The sequence below is a fragment of the Alternaria arbusti genome (genome assembly GCF_024043155.1).
Source record: "Alternaria arbusti strain BMP 1465 chromosome Unknown scaffold_24, whole genome shotgun sequence".
NCBI lineage: Eukaryota > Fungi > Ascomycota > Dothideomycetes > Pleosporales > Pleosporaceae > Alternaria > Alternaria arbusti.
The window spans coordinates 263719-280283 of record NW_026249964.1 but is presented as its reverse complement, the minus strand read 5'-3'; the positions used below and the strand labels follow the sequence as shown (position 1 = coordinate 280283).

Sequence of the window (16565 nt, the reverse complement as noted above, 5' to 3'; positions counted from 1 at the left end):
GCTATAATAGTTATCTTTACTAGTTACTAGATAGTTAATATAGCGTTGCGTTAAGGTTAATAGAGAATAAATATAGCTAGTTCTATTAGTAGTATACCTATTACTATATATTATCTTAATTATTTCTAGTTATAATATAAAGAAAGTTATATAGACAAGTATAGAGTTAGTTTATAGGTTTTTAGCTTTATTATAAAGCTAAAATTAGAAATAACTACGTTATTTTAGCAATATATTCTAAATTAATTTTTAAATTATTTAGTAGTTCTAAGAGAAACTAGCTTAAAGTCTTTTAACGTCTTTTAATATCTTTTAATATTATTTTACTATGAAGAAAATACTAAATTAGGCTTAAGGCACTAAAAAAGAATTTTTAATAAATTTTTTATTTAACTTTTAATAGAATATTTTAGTATAAAAAAGTTACTTAGTAAAGCTTAAGAATGTAATATATCTATTAAAAACTTAGTTCTAAACTTAAAGATACTATAAAAATTACTTTACATTAAACTTAAAGTATTAATTTTATAGCTCTTTATGAATATAAATATAATATTTATTATTCTTTATTTATTCTTGCATAAAGCTATCTCTTCTTAGTATACTAGTTTAATTAAAGTAAAAGCTATCTCATAAAATATAAGATTAATGACTAGTATATTAAAAACTTTAATTTAAAAAGATCTTAGATATCTCTTAAGCTTATACTTTATACTATAATTCTAGTGACTAAGATTTTAAATTTCTAATACTATAGCTCTTATATACATGTTAACACTTTTGCGCGCGATAAGTGCGTGAAAGTATAAGCTTCTCTACTATCGCTGATTTACCACGGCAGCATCTTGCCTTCATACGTTAGGAACTGGCCTGAATATTCTGCCGTCGCATTGTCAATGACTTTGATCATACCACAGACGCTCTCTTCTAGCGTTGTCGGCGGGTTCTCAATCTCGTAGTTGATGGCTTTGAGCGCCGACTGCCACTGATCCACGACAAACTGGCCCGCTCGCGTTTGGACCCATCCAGGATGCAAGGGAATGACAATCAAACGCGTATTCCCCTTTGTGCCGTTATATTCGAGATGGATGGAGCGCGCTAGCCAGTTCTGTGCCGCTCGGCTGGGACCATAGGCGCCGCCGCCAAACGGGTCCATGTCCGCGATGCTTCCGACCGAAGAGGTAACCCAGATGAGCTTGGGAATGGAGTTGGCTCTCAGCAAATACTGCTTCAGACCCTGGAATACGAGCAGAGGTGCGATAGTGTTGGTCTCAAATGCTGCGCGCAGGTCTTTGGCTGTGGTCTCGCTTGGTGGGACCATTGGCTGTGCGCCTCCAGCGTTAAGCAATAGAACGTCGATATGCTGAAATCCCAATTTGGCGAACTTGCTTTCCACCTCTTTGGGATCGATAGCCGTGGAGAAGTCGTACTGTATGACCTCCAGCTTGCTGCCAGTCCCTTTCGATATGCTCTTGATCTCGTCTTCCAAGACATGTTTGGCTTGCTCGCTACGGACTGTGGCGACCACCGTGTGTTGAGGACGCGTAAGAAGCGATTGCACAAAGCCAAGACCAAGACCTCGGTTTGCTCCGGTGACGACGTACACCGTATTGTCTATGGCGGCCGACATTGGTGATATTGGTGTGATGCAATAGTGGATGGCAGGTACAGAAAAAGGAGAAATATCGGGAGCGGCTATACGGCAGGCCTTATATACTGCCCAGGCTGGATGTTGTTGCCTGAAGAGAACAGCCGCCCCACGGCGCTTCGTTCTGACGATAAGCGCGGTATGCTGATTACGACATCTCACCTGTCATATTTGTCCTATCTATTATATCCCAAGAATGCTTACCTTGGGTCACCTAAGCTGAACTGTATTACTAAGTGTGAGTGGTTAGAAAGTTATGTAAGCGACTGCCTCAGTGGTCGAATTTCTGAGTGGGGCATATATGCCGGTACTTCGACAGCATACCTAGCCTGCAAGCGATGGGGCTAGATGTGAGTCGCAAATTAGTATACCTAGTTACACACTCTATACAAGAGTGCTTGACGAAAAGATACTCTCACGAATGAGAGAAATCGCAAGTAGAATATGCTATACAAGAGGGCAGCCACAAACCCGATCTGCCCCCCGATAGTAGCAGAGCAGCAGCATTTCGTAAGTCTTCAATGTGATATACACACTCGAGTTTGCAATGTTGCCCTTGTGTAAGATTTATGTGCTATAGTAACTTATTGAGTAGGGCACCTAACAACACTGCTTTCTAGCCTTGCTTTTTGGAAAACAGACTAGGAAAGGTTATCCCATTGCGCGAAGTCTCACCGGAACACACTAAGACATACGAAGCCTCGACAAGCAAGGCATACTCGAAGGCTTGATACCGCAAAGATCGGGGACTAATAGGAGACAAGATCCTTGCGACGTCAGCCACTGTGTCGTTGCCACGGCTCCGACACTAACGTCCTCTTCGCGGAAGGCTCATTCCATTCCGCCCAACATCTCGCCTTCGCCCTCTTCCCCATTCACTCAAGTCTCCATGGTCATCTTCGTCGTGTGTACCTGTATCCCATGGACCCTCACCATCCCAGCTACCCCTCACACTATCCTGTCCTTCATCATCCTCAACAATCTCGACCCTACTCTCCAAAACCATTTTCTCTTTGCTTTCACTCTCTGTTATCCTCTTCAGCTCAGTCCCTCGTTCTACCTCGTCGATTGCTTGTTGGAGTGCGCGGTCGTGGCGCTTGCGGCGTAGATAGGTGTACTCGAGTACCAGTAGGAGCACGAGTAGGAACACGACGATCGAGGCAGCGATGATGCCCGCCTTAACCGGGGTGCTGAGCTGAGAGGTCGATCCAGGTGTTTCCGTTGAGGGAGCAGGCAGCATGGACGAGACATCTTGGTGTAAGGCTTGAGCAGATGGGATGTTGTCATCTGGTGTGGCTCCAGCTACTGAAGATCGTGATGTAACGGTTGGATACCGTGCCAGCGCAGCGCCAGTCATTGTCGGCCGGGCTTCAGAAGAGCAGGTCTGATCAACTCCATCAGTCGCATATACCAAGGTGACAACAGCATCTAAACAACACGTACCGTGCAATCAGCGTCCTCATTTCCGGTACCAGCCTGATCGTTAACCGACATCGCATACATAAACCTCATTTTCGTGCCCGCATTCAGCAATCGTGACTCCAAAGTGCAATGTGATTGACAAGACCGAAGCGCGTAGAAATTGAACCAAGAGGATATTGACAAGCAGAGTGGGAAGCGGCGAGATAGCGCTCGACCAAAACAATCACAACTATCTTGTCGTGTCTGGCTGCAGTAGTGTATCTGCAGTAGCACCTCAACGCAGCAATCTCGCCAGGTCGATTTCGCAGCCCCATTACGGCAAGTACTTTCCATCCATCGTAGCAGTGGCAATGAGAGCACTAATCCGATGCAAGGAGGTTGTTATCCTACTTGTAAAGCCGCATGTTAACGACAACGATCACAAATGACAGCTTTATTCCCATAGTTAGTCGGTTCAAGTCATGAATGTGAAGACAAGATGATGAGATGCTGAAACACGCCCCTCCCGCCACGCGACGCACAACACACATGCTGTGTAACATAAACTTCATAACAACAGTTTGCTGCATTAATTCTCAATCGAAATCATCATTAACAGCTTACATGACCAACGAATATCTGTCGCGACACTGCAGTCTTGTCGTTCATCCTCCCCTCATCTCAGCATGAACTCAACGCACCTCCGACCCTTCAACAACAAGCTCCTTCCTCACACTAAGATAACTCCCAATCTGGCATCTCAGCCCATCAAAGGGTCTGCCAAGAAGGCACGTAAGGTAGCTAGTCGGTTCCTGTGGGTCGTTCGCGGTGATCGCCGTTGCGCCGTCAAGTATGGTAGCGCGACCATCGCTACCTCCCCTGTATTCATGAACGAAAGCATTAGCGCAAGTACACCATACGATAGTCTCGCATCCAAACAATAAAGTGGCAGGGAACAAACATACCCAACCCTATAAACCCACAACCAAAAACTCAACTCGGCCCTCCTCTCCCCCACCGCCTCATACCCCGTCATCCCAAACGACACATCACCCACATTCCCCTTCTCATCCACACAGCCCACAACATCCTCAATAATAGTCCCATTCTTCATCGTACCCTTGCAGTTCCACTTCGACGCTGGTAGTGGGGCTTTCTCTGGCACCAGCACGTCGAAGTCGATCGTGGAATCGAACTTTGAGCCTTCGGGCCAAGGGCCGTTGCCGGGGATGCCGGTGCTGGTGGTCATCATGTGCATGTCTAGGCGGGTGATGTGCCATGTTTCTGCGGCGGCGAGGGAGGTGTCGCGGGCGTGGAGGGGGTGGTGAAGGTTAGTGGGGAGGGCGGTGGTGAGGGAGATGAGGAGGGGGAGGAATGCTAGGAAGGGAGTGGGGAATATCATGGTGCGGATTCTGGTCGATGGTAACGATGTTTGATATCAGTACTTTTGTCTTGGGTGTGAAAATTTGGTCCAGGCTGAGTTGAGCGATATCGAGAGCGATGGAACTTGAATGTCCAGCATCACAAGCCCGCACCCACGGCTGATATATACCTCTCCAACCTCCAACGCACATTCCTTCGTTGGTTCAACGCCCTTAAGTTTGCTCGCCACAATGCAACCTTACCCAGGTAATCCTGCGCCATGACGTGACCCTGGTACGAAGTGCATCGAACCATAGCCCCATCCCAGCCTATAATACATGTAAGCAGCGCCAGCATACCAGGTATCATACGAGAAACTCATCAGCCTTTCAGCTCAAAGGCTCGTATAATGCATCGGTCCCGAGTAGAGTCGGCTCAACAAACTGGTACACGCATTCCTGAACTGTTGGTGTCGCACACAGGGACGCTTAGTCGTTTTAGCGGTCGCACAAACACGATGTATCCAAGGAAACGGTTGCATGCACATGTACGGATACGGGTACCTCAATATATATCCTGCGCGCGCTACAGAATAGCGCTGATAAGAAGGATTGAGAACATTCGATGTACAGTAAATGTCGCTGACTGCTGTCCGTCGTACCTGCATGGCGGTTGCTCAACGCTGTTACCAAACACATCCGCTGTGAGACATATCAAACCATGAACGACACTAGACTGCCGTGGTATTCGTACTCTTGTTCATCCCACCCGCGCACGTATCGTAATGGTCTGCGCCACGCGATTCCAGTTCTCATGCAACTGCAACGCTCCTCCTCACTCGCAATGCAATCTCAGCCATACTGGACAAGTTCCACTCACCCTGAACGCCCTGTGCAACTGGAATGTGCTCTCCAGAGTTGATGACATGTACCTTCATCTTCTCGTGGTACTTGAGACCAGGCAGAAGTTTGGGGGTGACGAGGAAGTATTGACTCGTGTTCTCTTGGCATGCAATATCCACCATGCGCTCGTGTACCATGCGTTCGTTGCGGGGATCCATACCCTGGTTGATTTCGTCGACGACGCGGAATGGTGACTGGGCAAGGTCTTGTAATGCCATTAGGTAGAAGATTGTTGACACGGCGCGCTCGCCACCGGACTGGCGGTGAGAGTTCAATACGCTGAGCGGCTCGTTCTCTCTGTTGGGATCATTAGCTAGGTTTGCGTATGAGCACGATAGTCTGAGCTTACCGGAAACGGACTGAAATCTGGACGGACCAGTTGTCAAAGTCGTTTTCGTCTTTGTTCACCTGGACTTCACCAGCGCATCCAATTTGCTCGAAGTTGTGTGCGAAAGCCCCGCTGATCCTGCGAATGAGAACGTCAAGTTCGGGCTCCCACTTCTGGCGGATGTTTGTGATGTTCTCTTTGATCTCTTCGAGACTGGCAGCGTACTGTTCCAGGTTCTCACGCGTTTTCTCGATGTCACCCGCCCGCTTCTGATAGGCCCTGATCGCCCCAGGATTACCTTCGGCCATCATCTCCAGCCGGGCATTGACCGACTGAACCTCTAGCTCCAAGGCTTCGAGTGTGGGAAGCTCTTTGTATTCCATGACGATCTGTCTTTCTTCTTCGCTGAGACTGTAAATGTCGCTCTGCGTAGCCTCTTGCAGCTCTCTGTACTTGGCCCGAAGAACTCGCTCGTGATTCGTGCGCTCGTTGATCTTATGTTCTTGCGCTTTCTGTCTGTCCAGGATCGCGCTGTTCTCTTTTATGAGGCCCCTAAGCTCCGACTTGACTTCGATGAGCCGGATCTCAGCCTCGACAAGCGATTCGTGGAATGCCCTCATTTGGGTTACAACTTTCTGTGGGATCGTCAGCAGGACTCCGGTGACCGATCGTTCGTGACTTACAGCATATTCAAGTGTCAGGTTCGCGACCTGCAGTAGTGTAGCACGAGCGTCGGCTTTGATAGCTTTGATGCGGGCAGTGGTCTCTGCATTTTCCTGCGTTTTGCTGTGCAGGTCGGCTTGTTTCGATGCTAGACATAGTTAGCGAAGACTCCTTCTCACATATGTAAGATACCCACCAATCTTGTCGGGTAGAGCTTCCCATTCGGCGAAAGCCTTCTTCAAGCCGTCTTGCTCAGCTTGCACAGCGTCCTACCACATTGTCAGTAATTGGCGCATTTGCATCCAGTGGCAGTTGCATGTACCTTCTGTTGTTTGAAATCCTCATTCTCTCCTTCGAGTTTGCTGACTTCGTCCTTGAGGATCTTGTGGTTCTCGCGTAGCTCTTCTCCCTCTTGTACTAGCCCTTTTTGTTCCTCAATGATGGCTCGCAACTCATCCGTATTGCCTGGCTGATCTACGAAAGATTGTGCTGGTCTTAGTGGTATAACGGACGTAGAAGACTGGTTGTAGCGTGAGATCACGCGATACGTGTCCGATCCACTCACCCAGCTACGAATCGGGCTTTGCTCCTCCACAAACTTATGTACAGCATCAGATAGTGGTGTTGCAGCATACGCGATCTGATGCAGTTTACAACCTTCGCAAAGCATGGCTAAGACCTCGTCGGGTCCTTTGACGTAGTCTAAAATATACCCCTCAAACCCGTATTGGGCCAAGCCTGCCCTGGCCATGGGCGGTTGATACGAAGAGAGGGGCTTTAGTGATGTTCGAAGATAGACTTCGCTGAGTCCCTGGCCGCCGTTGGCTTTGTTACTGAGCAGACGCTTGCCCAGCATCTTCGAGTCCTCGTTGGTGGTACAAGTGATGGCAATGAGGTCGCCCTTTTTCAATTGACTCTCGAAGGCCTTAGCATACTTGGGATCTAAGACGGAACATTCCAGTATCGGTGGCCCGAAGACTTCACCTTTCAACTGCAGAGAGGATTTGTTCCTTTGAATCCATTCCCATGCGGCAGCGGTCTCGCGGGAAATTCTCATCAAAAGGCTGGCTTGCTTTCCGCTCTGTGTGTTCAGCCGATCCTGATTAGCTTTCAGCTGCGTGTGTCGGGCTTTCACGACACCAGCGCGGGTAGCTAGCTCTTTCATGCTACTCCTTTTGTCGGAAATGAGGCCCATGTTAGTAGAGATCTGGTCGCGAAGATCTGACTTGCGCTGCTCGTAAGCCTCGGCGTCGAATTGCGCGGGTTGGTCCTGTCGCTGGGCTTCCAGCCTGGTGATATCACGGTTGAGGCGAACCATGTCATCTGCGCGCTTTTTCTTCGAACTCAATTCGGCTTTGATCTGATTGTCAGTTTCCGCCGCTTTCGCTTTGCCGGTCTCAATCTTTGTCGCGAGCTTTTCAGCCTGTGTCTTGATCATGTCGACGCGGTTCTTTCGAAGGTTTACGATTTGCTCAATATCGTTCTGATATGTTTCGACTTCTGCTTGAGCCCTTCGCGCTGGTTCTATGTCGATGTTGATCTGATCGAGCTCCAGTCTAGCGTCTCGAATCTCTGCCTTTACTGCAGTAATCTCGGTCTTGAGGATTTTCGTCTCGATGATAGGCTTGACCGACTTCAAGCACTTCGACTTCCGCAAAAGGCCTTCTCGTTGATGGTAGCGATCTACGTCATCTTTTGTTGCGGTTTGTGCTTTCTCCAGCATGTCCAGATGGCTGCGTTCGTTCTTCTCCTTCGTCTCCAAAGCGCGTTCTTGTGTACGCAATTCCTTCAACTCGTCATGCCATTTCACCATCTGCGGAGGCGCTGCAGCGCGTTGGGTCTCTCGTAATCGGTCGACGTCGCTCATCCTCGCGAACTCCACTACACGGTCTTGCGGTAAAAACTGGCAGAGGTTGTCGATCTGAATGGAATATTGTCTGGCCATATCTTGTACATCTTTCTTCCCCACAAGTGGGCCGTCAAGAAAGAACACAGACTTGTTGTCGCGCTTGCGTATGACACGCCTGACAATGCGATTGGGGCCATTGCCAGGACCCGTTGCGAGCTCGATCTCGATGGTGGCTTCGGCAGCGCCGTGTTTGACGAATTGTCCCACCTCTTTGGCTCTTCCAAGGTGTTCGCTGCCCCATCCCAGACCCAGACAGATTGCGCAGACCAAGGTACTCTTTCCTGTGCCGTTGGGGCCGATGACCATGTTTAGGCTTGGCCCTAAATGGAACTCCGCAGCCGTGTATGTAACGAAATTGACAAGCTTGACCCTGACGAGAGAGCCTGCTTTGAAATCGCCTTCAGTCTGTTCGCTCGAGCCGTTCGGGTCGCCGTTCGTCTGCGCAGAACTGGAAGGCGCGTCTCGGCCATGGCGGGCGCGTTTGCCGTTTGTGGAATGTGAGGACGAGGCATCGGAAGATTCGTCGAGATCCTCGCTGATAGCGCGCGACGGGCGCTTTCGTCCTCGCTGGACTAGACCGGGCATTGTAGTGGTGTCGTATGTGGGTTGACGTAAGGTGGAGTGGGCTTTGTGATTGAGGGGACGAAAGGGCGCGCGGGCGGGCACTAGCAACTAGCGCGTTGCCCAGGATCCCGCGGTCAGGTGACTTCGTGCGGCTCCACTAGATTGATTCATCGTTGAGGACAGGTTGTATTACGCGTTCTCAGTAATCACTACCTTCATATCCGTGTACTCATCTACTAATACACGACGTCTCGAATGCATGCAACGCACTTGCCCGCCCAATAAACTATGCTATCCGAACTAAACGCCAAATGTGACAATCATACTACGACGTGTGACCTGGCAAGCGACTGCACCATGCACGCATCTCGTAGCTCGTCTCGACTTCACAGCTTCCAGGCGCTGCGATGAACACAGAAACAGATGTACGAAGGAGAGAAAGCGCCGACGCAACCAGTGCCTCGACACGCAGAGCGAAACGGACGTTCTCAGAATATCGTGCCAAAGTTCTCCTCAACCATGGGGAGCGGTTTTCTCGGGCTAGATGGCTTGCCGTTCTCGTCGGCTGTCTTCTTGTGGCGGAATGTGACTGCAGTATGATTAGCGATTGACATTAACCCATTTGACAATCGAGACTTACATCCAACGAATAAACCCTTGCCCATCTGGACGTTGCGGTCCTGCATGGCCTCCAACGCAGCCTGCTTCTCGTGTACCTCCTTGTATTTTGCCATGTCGGCTTCGCTACCGAAGTCGTCGAAGTATCCAGCGTCTGTCTCACTGTCCAATTCCGGTACGAAGGGTGCCTTCTGCTCTCTCAGCCTCGCCCAGTCAACTTCGGCGAAGTACTGATGGGCATGGATCTCGGAAATGTTGCGGAAGCGGGTAGACTTGGAAGCCACGAGACGGATGATGAGGTCCCATGTGCGCTTCGAGAGGAAGTAGGATGGATCTTCATAGACGGGCTTCCGTAGAACCTTCTTCCACTGCTTCAAGTTTTGCCAGGTCTCGTCTACTGTGGCACCGGCGAATGGCGGATAACCGGCCAGGGCCTCGAACAACATGCATCCCAGACTCCAGTAGTCGACTGTGTAGTCGTACTCATCGCCTTTCAATACTTCGGGTGCCATGTAATCGGGACTGCCAACGATACTCTTTGCGTAGTTGACGTCTCGCTCCCGAAGAGAGCGGTAGTTCTCTCGTCGCTGGGCTGCCGATCGCTCTTCGATAGGCCGGCCGAATGGCGAAATGACGTCGCTGACGGATTCGAGCTTGATTCGCATAGACTCGATCTTGGAGGGCGCAAGGATACCAGCTGCGAGACCGAAGTCGGTCAGCTTCACATGGCCGGTGCTGTCGATCAGGAAGTTCTCGGGCTTCAGATCGCGATGGATGTAACCCAGCTGATGTAGCGAGTCGATACACGAGAACATTTCGGCGATGTAAAAGCGCGCATGCCGGTTGTGCAGAACACCAGTGTTGTTGAGAAGGGTTCGGAAGTCGCCTCCAGGGACGTATTCCTAGCAGATGTTAGTGCACTGTTCAATTTTGGGTATCAGTGCGGCTCACCATAGCAAGGTAGATGCTCTTGTCGTCTTGAAAAGCGTAGAGCAAGCGGACCAACCACTCGCTCTTAGCAGTGGTCAGAATGTCGCGCTCTGTCAAGACGTGGCGAACCTCGTCCAGCTTGAACAGCAACTTCTTGCTCATGACCTTCAGAGCGCAGACCTCACGCGAGTCCTTCTTCTGGGCCAAGTAGACCTGACCGTAGCCACCCTGACCGACTTGTGTGAGGATCTGGAAGTCACCCTGCCTTAACCGGGTGCGTCGCTTGCGGAGGTTGGCACGCTCGCGGCCGAGGTACTGTGTGAGGGCATCGTTGTACTCTTCTTCGGGTGTATCTGGAGGGGGAGGGTTCTGTGCCTTGAACTGGGTCAGGCGGCTTTGGCGGCTGTGTACGTAGGTGAGGAGGTCGTAGTAGTAGTCGAGGAAGTCTAGATAGCCATTAGTACTTGATGGTCACAGTACGAGGGTCACGCCTTACACAGCTGGGTCACGTTTGCCAGGCGCTTTACGGCTGGCTTTCTCGCCTTCTCGAGTTCTTCCGGGGAAAGGCGCTGTGGACCGTTGATGTAGCGTGTCGACTGGCCGTCCTCGCGCGTCCTGTAGGGCTCCTGCCGCGACTGTGCTGCGTGTGTGAGGTAGCTCGACTCCTTCTGCAGGCCGGGACGGCCACTCGGGGGCGTGTTCTCCTGGTTCGACTTGCGTGTGGGGCTGCCCGGGGCGAAACTGGGACTCTCCATGTTGCCGTAGTCAGCGCCATTGCTGCCGATCTGCAGTTTGTTGGGGGATGTGGGCGATCCGGGCTTCGTCTTGGACGGCGAGCCCATGGTGGGCAGCAGCCGCATGGCATTTTCGAACACATGCGGCAGATCGAATGCGCCGGGCGGCTGGTGGTGCTTGCTTGGGCTGCCCTGGGGCGTCTGCTGCGGGCTCATGAAGGCCTCGCCCGTCGGGGTGCCTGGACGATCCATTGCGTTGTCGCGGATCTGTAGTGGAGGGGGAGGGGCGGGCATTTGGAAGCTGTCTCTGTTGCTGTCCTCCATGGCGCGATGGCTACTGGGCGACGGGGAAGGAGCGGTGGATGGCAGCAGCTAAGAGGCGTGGAGCGCAAGCAGGCACGAAGAAGCAAAGAGGCGGCAGTGGGGGCGCAAGCAATCGGCGACAGCAGTCATGCAGCGCAGTATCTCACACGATGTCTTGTTTGACGGGTTTGGGTGTATCGGGTCAGGTTTGTGTTGATGGCGGGGTGCATGTTTGGGGCTAGGTGGGCTCCGGGCAACGATGAATTCCAGGCATCCCGGGAAGTGGAGCCCAGATCGACGCAAGGGCTGCACATGCAAAAGTGCTATCCACAAAGATGCTGATGTTTGTATGCCGCTGATCACCATGCTATGTACATATCCATTCTGATGCCTCTTCACCCCAATTACGCACCTAGTGTGCAACACTCACCAAAACTCCCTACCCATCTACAACGCCTCAACTGACCTGCCAAGGCCACCCGTGTAAAACAATGATATCATGGCTTTGAAAATCGCATCCTGAGTCATTTTCCTCACAGCGCTCACGCCTGCTGAAAGTGGCCGTAGAGATCAGTGACGTGCATATTCTGGCGAGCGAGCAGATCAAGAAACGCTTGCCCCTGCATCATGCTCGGCATGAATCGGGGTGCTGGTGCTTCGATGAGCTGCTTCCGACACATGGGGCAGGTAACTTTGTTCTTGTGTGTTCTGCACGTATCAAACTAGGTCATGTGAGCAAGCATCTGCTATCTCCAAGCGACTACCACTTACCCATTGACTTATGCAGAACTCTCCAAACGTGTGTCCACACGAGAGCTCAATCGCAATTTCTTCCTCTTCTGTAGGCGACACGCGTGTAGCGGCATAGTCTTTCTGGCAAATGTCACAAGCCTTGGACGCTTTCTCTGGAAGCGTACTTGGTAGATGGCGCTGAAGACTGCTTTTCAATTGATCAATTTGGCGAGCGGTAGCAATGTTGGGATCGAATTGAGGCGGGTAGCGGCCCGCGATACGCGGCCGCACTTCTCTGGATCGATGCCTCATACGACTCAGCGGCGGCGCACGGGCAGCCGCTTCTTCTGCGTCAGACGACGTGCTGGAATGGGAGAGGTCAACCGAGTATCGTTCAAAGTTACGGCGATTCGACGTGCGCGGGGATACGCTACGGTCTGAGCGGCGGCTTGGAACCTCGTGTGACGGCCACGGACGTTCAGGCAATCCAGAATACAGTGCCTCACCTGGGTGGACTGCTTGTTGAAGTGGCGGTCGCGGATGCTGAAACCGGGCTTCCGGGGGTGCTACTGAACCCCGTGCTTCAGGGAAGCGTGTATTGTCAGTAGGCATACTACCTGCCACCGCCCCGGCACTCATTCTGTGATCGTGTCTTCTGTAATCATGACGATGTCGGGGATTCGAGGGAGGCGCGGCATGTGGTGACCCTAGTAGCGGAAAGTTGTGACCCGGTGCTCCTAAATGATGGCGCAGCTGGTCACCCTGAGAAGGGTCGTAGAATGCCTGGCCGGGATAAAGGTGCGGAGGCCCATTCCAGGTTTGCGATGGTCTTTGAGGGTTTGTGAACTGGTACGAGTGTGCATGAGGAGCATAGTAGTGGTGACGCATTCCAATAGGTGGCAAAGCTGGACATAATTGTGGGTGGCTGCTGGTAGACACATTTGGTGCATCCTGAGCCTGAGACATGGAGGGGCTGCTATTGGACATGTATGGATTTCGATACAACGTTGGCAGTTGTTGTTGGAACGGTGTATGCGCGGCGAGAAGCGGGGCAGTCAGCTCTGCATCTGAGTTTCGAGCGCCTATCCTATCGTGAACCCAGGGACCGGCGCCGTATTCAGACTCAGCCATACGAGCAGTTCCACAGACGTCTTGCACCTTTTTTCACGAGCTGTGTCGTTTCGTAAGCTGTGTCGATCGGTGGCGAGCAAAGGTCTGGAGGGACGCGGATGTTGACGCTATCGTGTATCGATTGCGAACAACTGTCAGAACAACTCGGCCTTGATTGAGGCAGTCGTTGGGCAGAGGGGTTCGTGGTAGAAGGCTCGATCAGCGTCATGGGAGCCTTATCTGCGGCTAAGCAAGTACGTGCGGCCCAGCTGAAGCCGTGCTTCACGGACGGAGTAATGCAAAGGTGGAGTGAGCTTGAAGACACAATAGCAGGCTGCAAAAGACAGCAGACCGCAGATGCAAACAGGAGTGTTTGTGGAGGCTGGAACTGGGCCGTAGGTGAAGATGAGGGGTTATTAGCTCCATGTTACGTTGGCACGCTCGAAGGCGAGCGCCCAGCATGGATCGAAAGGATGGTGGAGACAGATCAGGTGCACTCCGACTTGACTCGCTACGTTAATCTAATATGACCAGTCGTCGGAAGACGGAAAGCGCAGGGCACCTGGTTCCAGGCGTCACGCAGCGACCTAGCTTCCAGACGTACTTGGTCGTTTGCCCTCATAGCTCTAGATCGTCAGTATCGAATGCGGGAGCCCTCATCATCACCCAATAAATCGGACCCTCAGCCGTACCCAGCGGCGCGATGCAGGCGGAAGTTTGGGTAGGGACAGGCTCTCGGTACGAGGTGTGTTTCACTCAACAGGGTGTGCCCGATAATGCCGAAGCTTTTGATCGGTGGCTATGCAGAGGTTCCACTAGCCCGACCGGAGCGGCCAAAGCATATATATGCAGAGGGTGAGCCAGAGTCGCGAGCAGAGGGCATAGACGCGGCCCTACAAGCGTCCTGCGCGAGGTAATGGAAAAAGTTGGAACAGTGGCTGGCCGGGGCTGTGGGACATGAGCGAGACGCCGCATCAGCGCAGACGAGGCGACGGAACGCTTGACGTTGCAATGCGGAAGGCATCACGGGCTAACCTTGGAATGCTGAGGCTTTGGCGCCGGAGTGCGGAAGGCGAGCGGCAGGAGAACATGGTGCTGAGCGGCGGTACTCTGAGCTGGCGGTACAAGTAAGCAGAAAATTCACGCCGACCACATTCTTTCATGCTCAAGTTTGCGTTCTTGGAGCCTTCATCCACTCTGGGCTTGGCACCCCGCCAGTCATGTGACGGCGAGTTATGCCGCGGGAGAGACCGGAGGCAATTCCCGCGAGCATGAGGTCAGAGCTCGGAACGGCAGCATTTTGCGTCGCAGCAATTATCCCAATTATCCATCTTCTGTCTTTTGACTTGCGACTTGCGCTCTAGTTCCGCTGCGCACTCCATTAGCCAATTCGGCGTCTTCTCCACCCCCTCCCTCCATCCTGCCCCCCGCCAGCAGCTGCTGCTACCATGTTCCGAAGCGCAACGAAGCTCCGCGCCGCCGAGGCCGGAGCATTACGATCACTCGCACATGCAAAGGCCAGCCCCTCCTTCTGCTGTGCCCGCAGCACGCGTGCCCTCTCCACCACTCCTCGTACCCCGCTGAAGACGCAGAGCCTCTTCCAGCGCCGCCAGTTCAGCGTCACCAGCACCATGGCCAACACGCGCACCGAAAGCGATGCCTTTGGCGAGATCCAGGTCCCGTCGGACAAGTACTGGGGCGCCCAGACGGAGCGCTCGCTCGAGAACTTCAAGATCAACCAGCCCCAGGACCGCATGCCGCCGCCCATTGTGCGCGCCTTCGGTATCCTCAAGGGCGCCGCTGCCACGGTCAACATGAAGTTTGGGCTGGACCCCAAGCTCGGCCAGGCTATCCAGCAGGCCGCTGAGGAGGTGGCCTCGCTGAAGCTCATCGACCACTTCCCCCTCGTTGTCTGGCAGACGGGCTCCGGCACCCAGTCCAACATGAACGCGAACGAAGTCATCTCCAACCGCGCCATTGAGATCCTCGGCGGCACCATGGGCTCCAAGAAGCCCGTCCACCCCAACGACCACGTCAACATGTCCGCCTCGTCTAACGACACCTTTCCCACCGTCATGCACATCGCCGCCGTTCTCGACTTTGAGGAGTCGCTCCTGCCCGCCCTTGCCAGCCTGAGGGACGCGCTGAAGAAAAAGGCCGACCAGTGGGAGAGCTTGATCAAGATTGGCAGGACACACTTGCAGGATGCCACACCCCTGACCCTCGGCCAGGAGTTCTCTGGCTACGTACAGCAGCTCGATTTTGGCATTGAGCGGATAAAGACCTGTCTTCCGCGCCTCAAGATGCTGGCCCAGGGCGGAACCGCCGTCGGAACTGGCATCAACACCTTCAAGGGTTTCGCAGAGGACATTGCTTCGGAAGTGAGCAAAATGACCGGCAAGGACTTCGTCACGGCACCCAACAAGTTCGAAGCGCTCGCTGCCCACGACGCCATCGTCGAGGCCCACGGCCAGCTCAACACCCTCGCAACCTCTCTGTTCAAGATCGCCCAAGACATCCGTTTCCTCGGCTCTGGCCCCCGATGCGGTCTCGGTGAGCTGAAGCTGCCCGAGAACGAGCCCGGTTCCTCCATCATGCCTGGAAAGGTCAACCCCACACAGTGCGAATCCCTCACCATGGTCTGCGCCCAGGTCTTCGGTAACCAGGCCGCTACCACCTTCGCTGGATCCCAGGGTAACTTCGAGCTCAACGTCTTCAAGCCCGTCATGATCCGCAACCTGCTCCACAGCTCGCGTCTGCTCGCCGACGGCATGAGAAGTTTCGAGAAGAACCTCGTTGCTGGTCTTGAGGCGGATGAGAAGCGCATCAGCTCTATCATGAGCGAGAGGTAAGTGCCTTTGTTCCAATTACGCAGTCATCACATAGCTAACTTAACGCAGTCTCATGCTCGTCACCTGCCTCAACCCCGTCATCGGATACGACGCCGCTAGCAAGACCGCCAAATACGCCCACAAGAACAACCTTACGCTCAAGGAGGCTGCGCTCAAGCTCGAGGTCATCAGCGAGTCGGACTTTGACAAGTACGTCAGGCCCGAGCTTATGGTCAACCCCTCAGAGTACAAGCCCAAGAACTAGGCGCCGTGATAAGAAGTAAACAGTAAAAATGTAAAATACAATATACTACAGCATGCATTAGCGCGGCGATGAGTCAAGCGTCACCCATACTATCACGTCATCATCGTCCTTACGACACTGATATCGCTATCGTAATGCCAGTGTGGTGAAAGACTCTGGCTTCGTGATGGGACATCACTTCGACACACGTCACTCTCATACGCATTAAGACGTATAAATAGGTTATAAGTATACCATAGCATATGAGCTAAACCCCTTCTACAGC

The 16565-nt window shown here is 52.5% G+C and overlaps 6 protein-coding genes across 6 annotated transcripts; 1 reads left to right on the top strand and 5 right to left on the bottom strand.

The window, feature by feature from the left end:
* Positions 1–829: 829 nt before the first annotated feature.
* Positions 830–1630, bottom strand: J4E86_010732 (uncharacterized protein; the record flags this gene model as incomplete). Its single annotated transcript, XM_051451228.1, has 1 exon — positions 830–1630. One exon carries the CDS (start codon positions 1628–1630, stop codon positions 830–832), a length of 801 nt encoding a protein of 266 aa, XP_051297698.1.
* Positions 1631–2456: 826 nt separating this feature from the next.
* On the bottom strand, positions 2457–3005 carry J4E86_010731 (uncharacterized protein; the record flags this gene model as incomplete). Its single annotated transcript, XM_051451227.1, has 1 exon — positions 2457–3005. One exon carries the CDS (start codon positions 3003–3005, stop codon positions 2457–2459), a length of 549 nt encoding a protein of 182 aa, XP_051297697.1.
* Positions 3006–3741: 736 nt separating this feature from the next.
* Positions 3742–4451, bottom strand: J4E86_010730 (uncharacterized protein; the record flags this gene model as incomplete). Its single annotated transcript, XM_051451226.1, has 2 exons — positions 3742–3919; positions 4015–4451. 2 exons carry the CDS (start codon positions 4449–4451, stop codon positions 3742–3744), a joined length of 615 nt encoding a protein of 204 aa, XP_051297696.1.
* Positions 4452–5222: 771 nt separating this feature from the next.
* Positions 5223–8798, bottom strand: J4E86_010729 (uncharacterized protein; the record flags this gene model as incomplete). Its single annotated transcript, XM_051451225.1, has 5 exons — positions 5223–5610; positions 5663–6276; positions 6325–6452; positions 6501–6573; positions 6627–8798. The coding sequence occupies 5 exons, from the start codon at positions 8796–8798 to the stop codon at positions 5223–5225; spliced, it is 3375 nt and encodes a 1124-aa protein (XP_051297695.1).
* Positions 8799–9265: 467 nt separating this feature from the next.
* J4E86_010728 (uncharacterized protein) lies at positions 9266–11383 on the bottom strand (the record flags this gene model as incomplete). Its single annotated transcript, XM_051451224.1, has 4 exons — positions 9266–9366; positions 9418–10297; positions 10347–10771; positions 10822–11383. 4 exons carry the CDS (start codon positions 11381–11383, stop codon positions 9266–9268), a joined length of 1968 nt encoding a protein of 655 aa, XP_051297694.1.
* Positions 11384–14652: 3269 nt separating this feature from the next.
* On the top strand, positions 14653–16300 carry J4E86_010727 (uncharacterized protein; the record flags this gene model as incomplete). The annotated part of the gene is made up of 2 exons (XM_051451223.1): positions 14653–16052; positions 16105–16300. 2 exons carry the CDS (start codon positions 14653–14655, stop codon positions 16298–16300), a joined length of 1596 nt encoding a protein of 531 aa, XP_051297693.1.
* Positions 16301–16565: the final 265 nt, after the last annotated feature.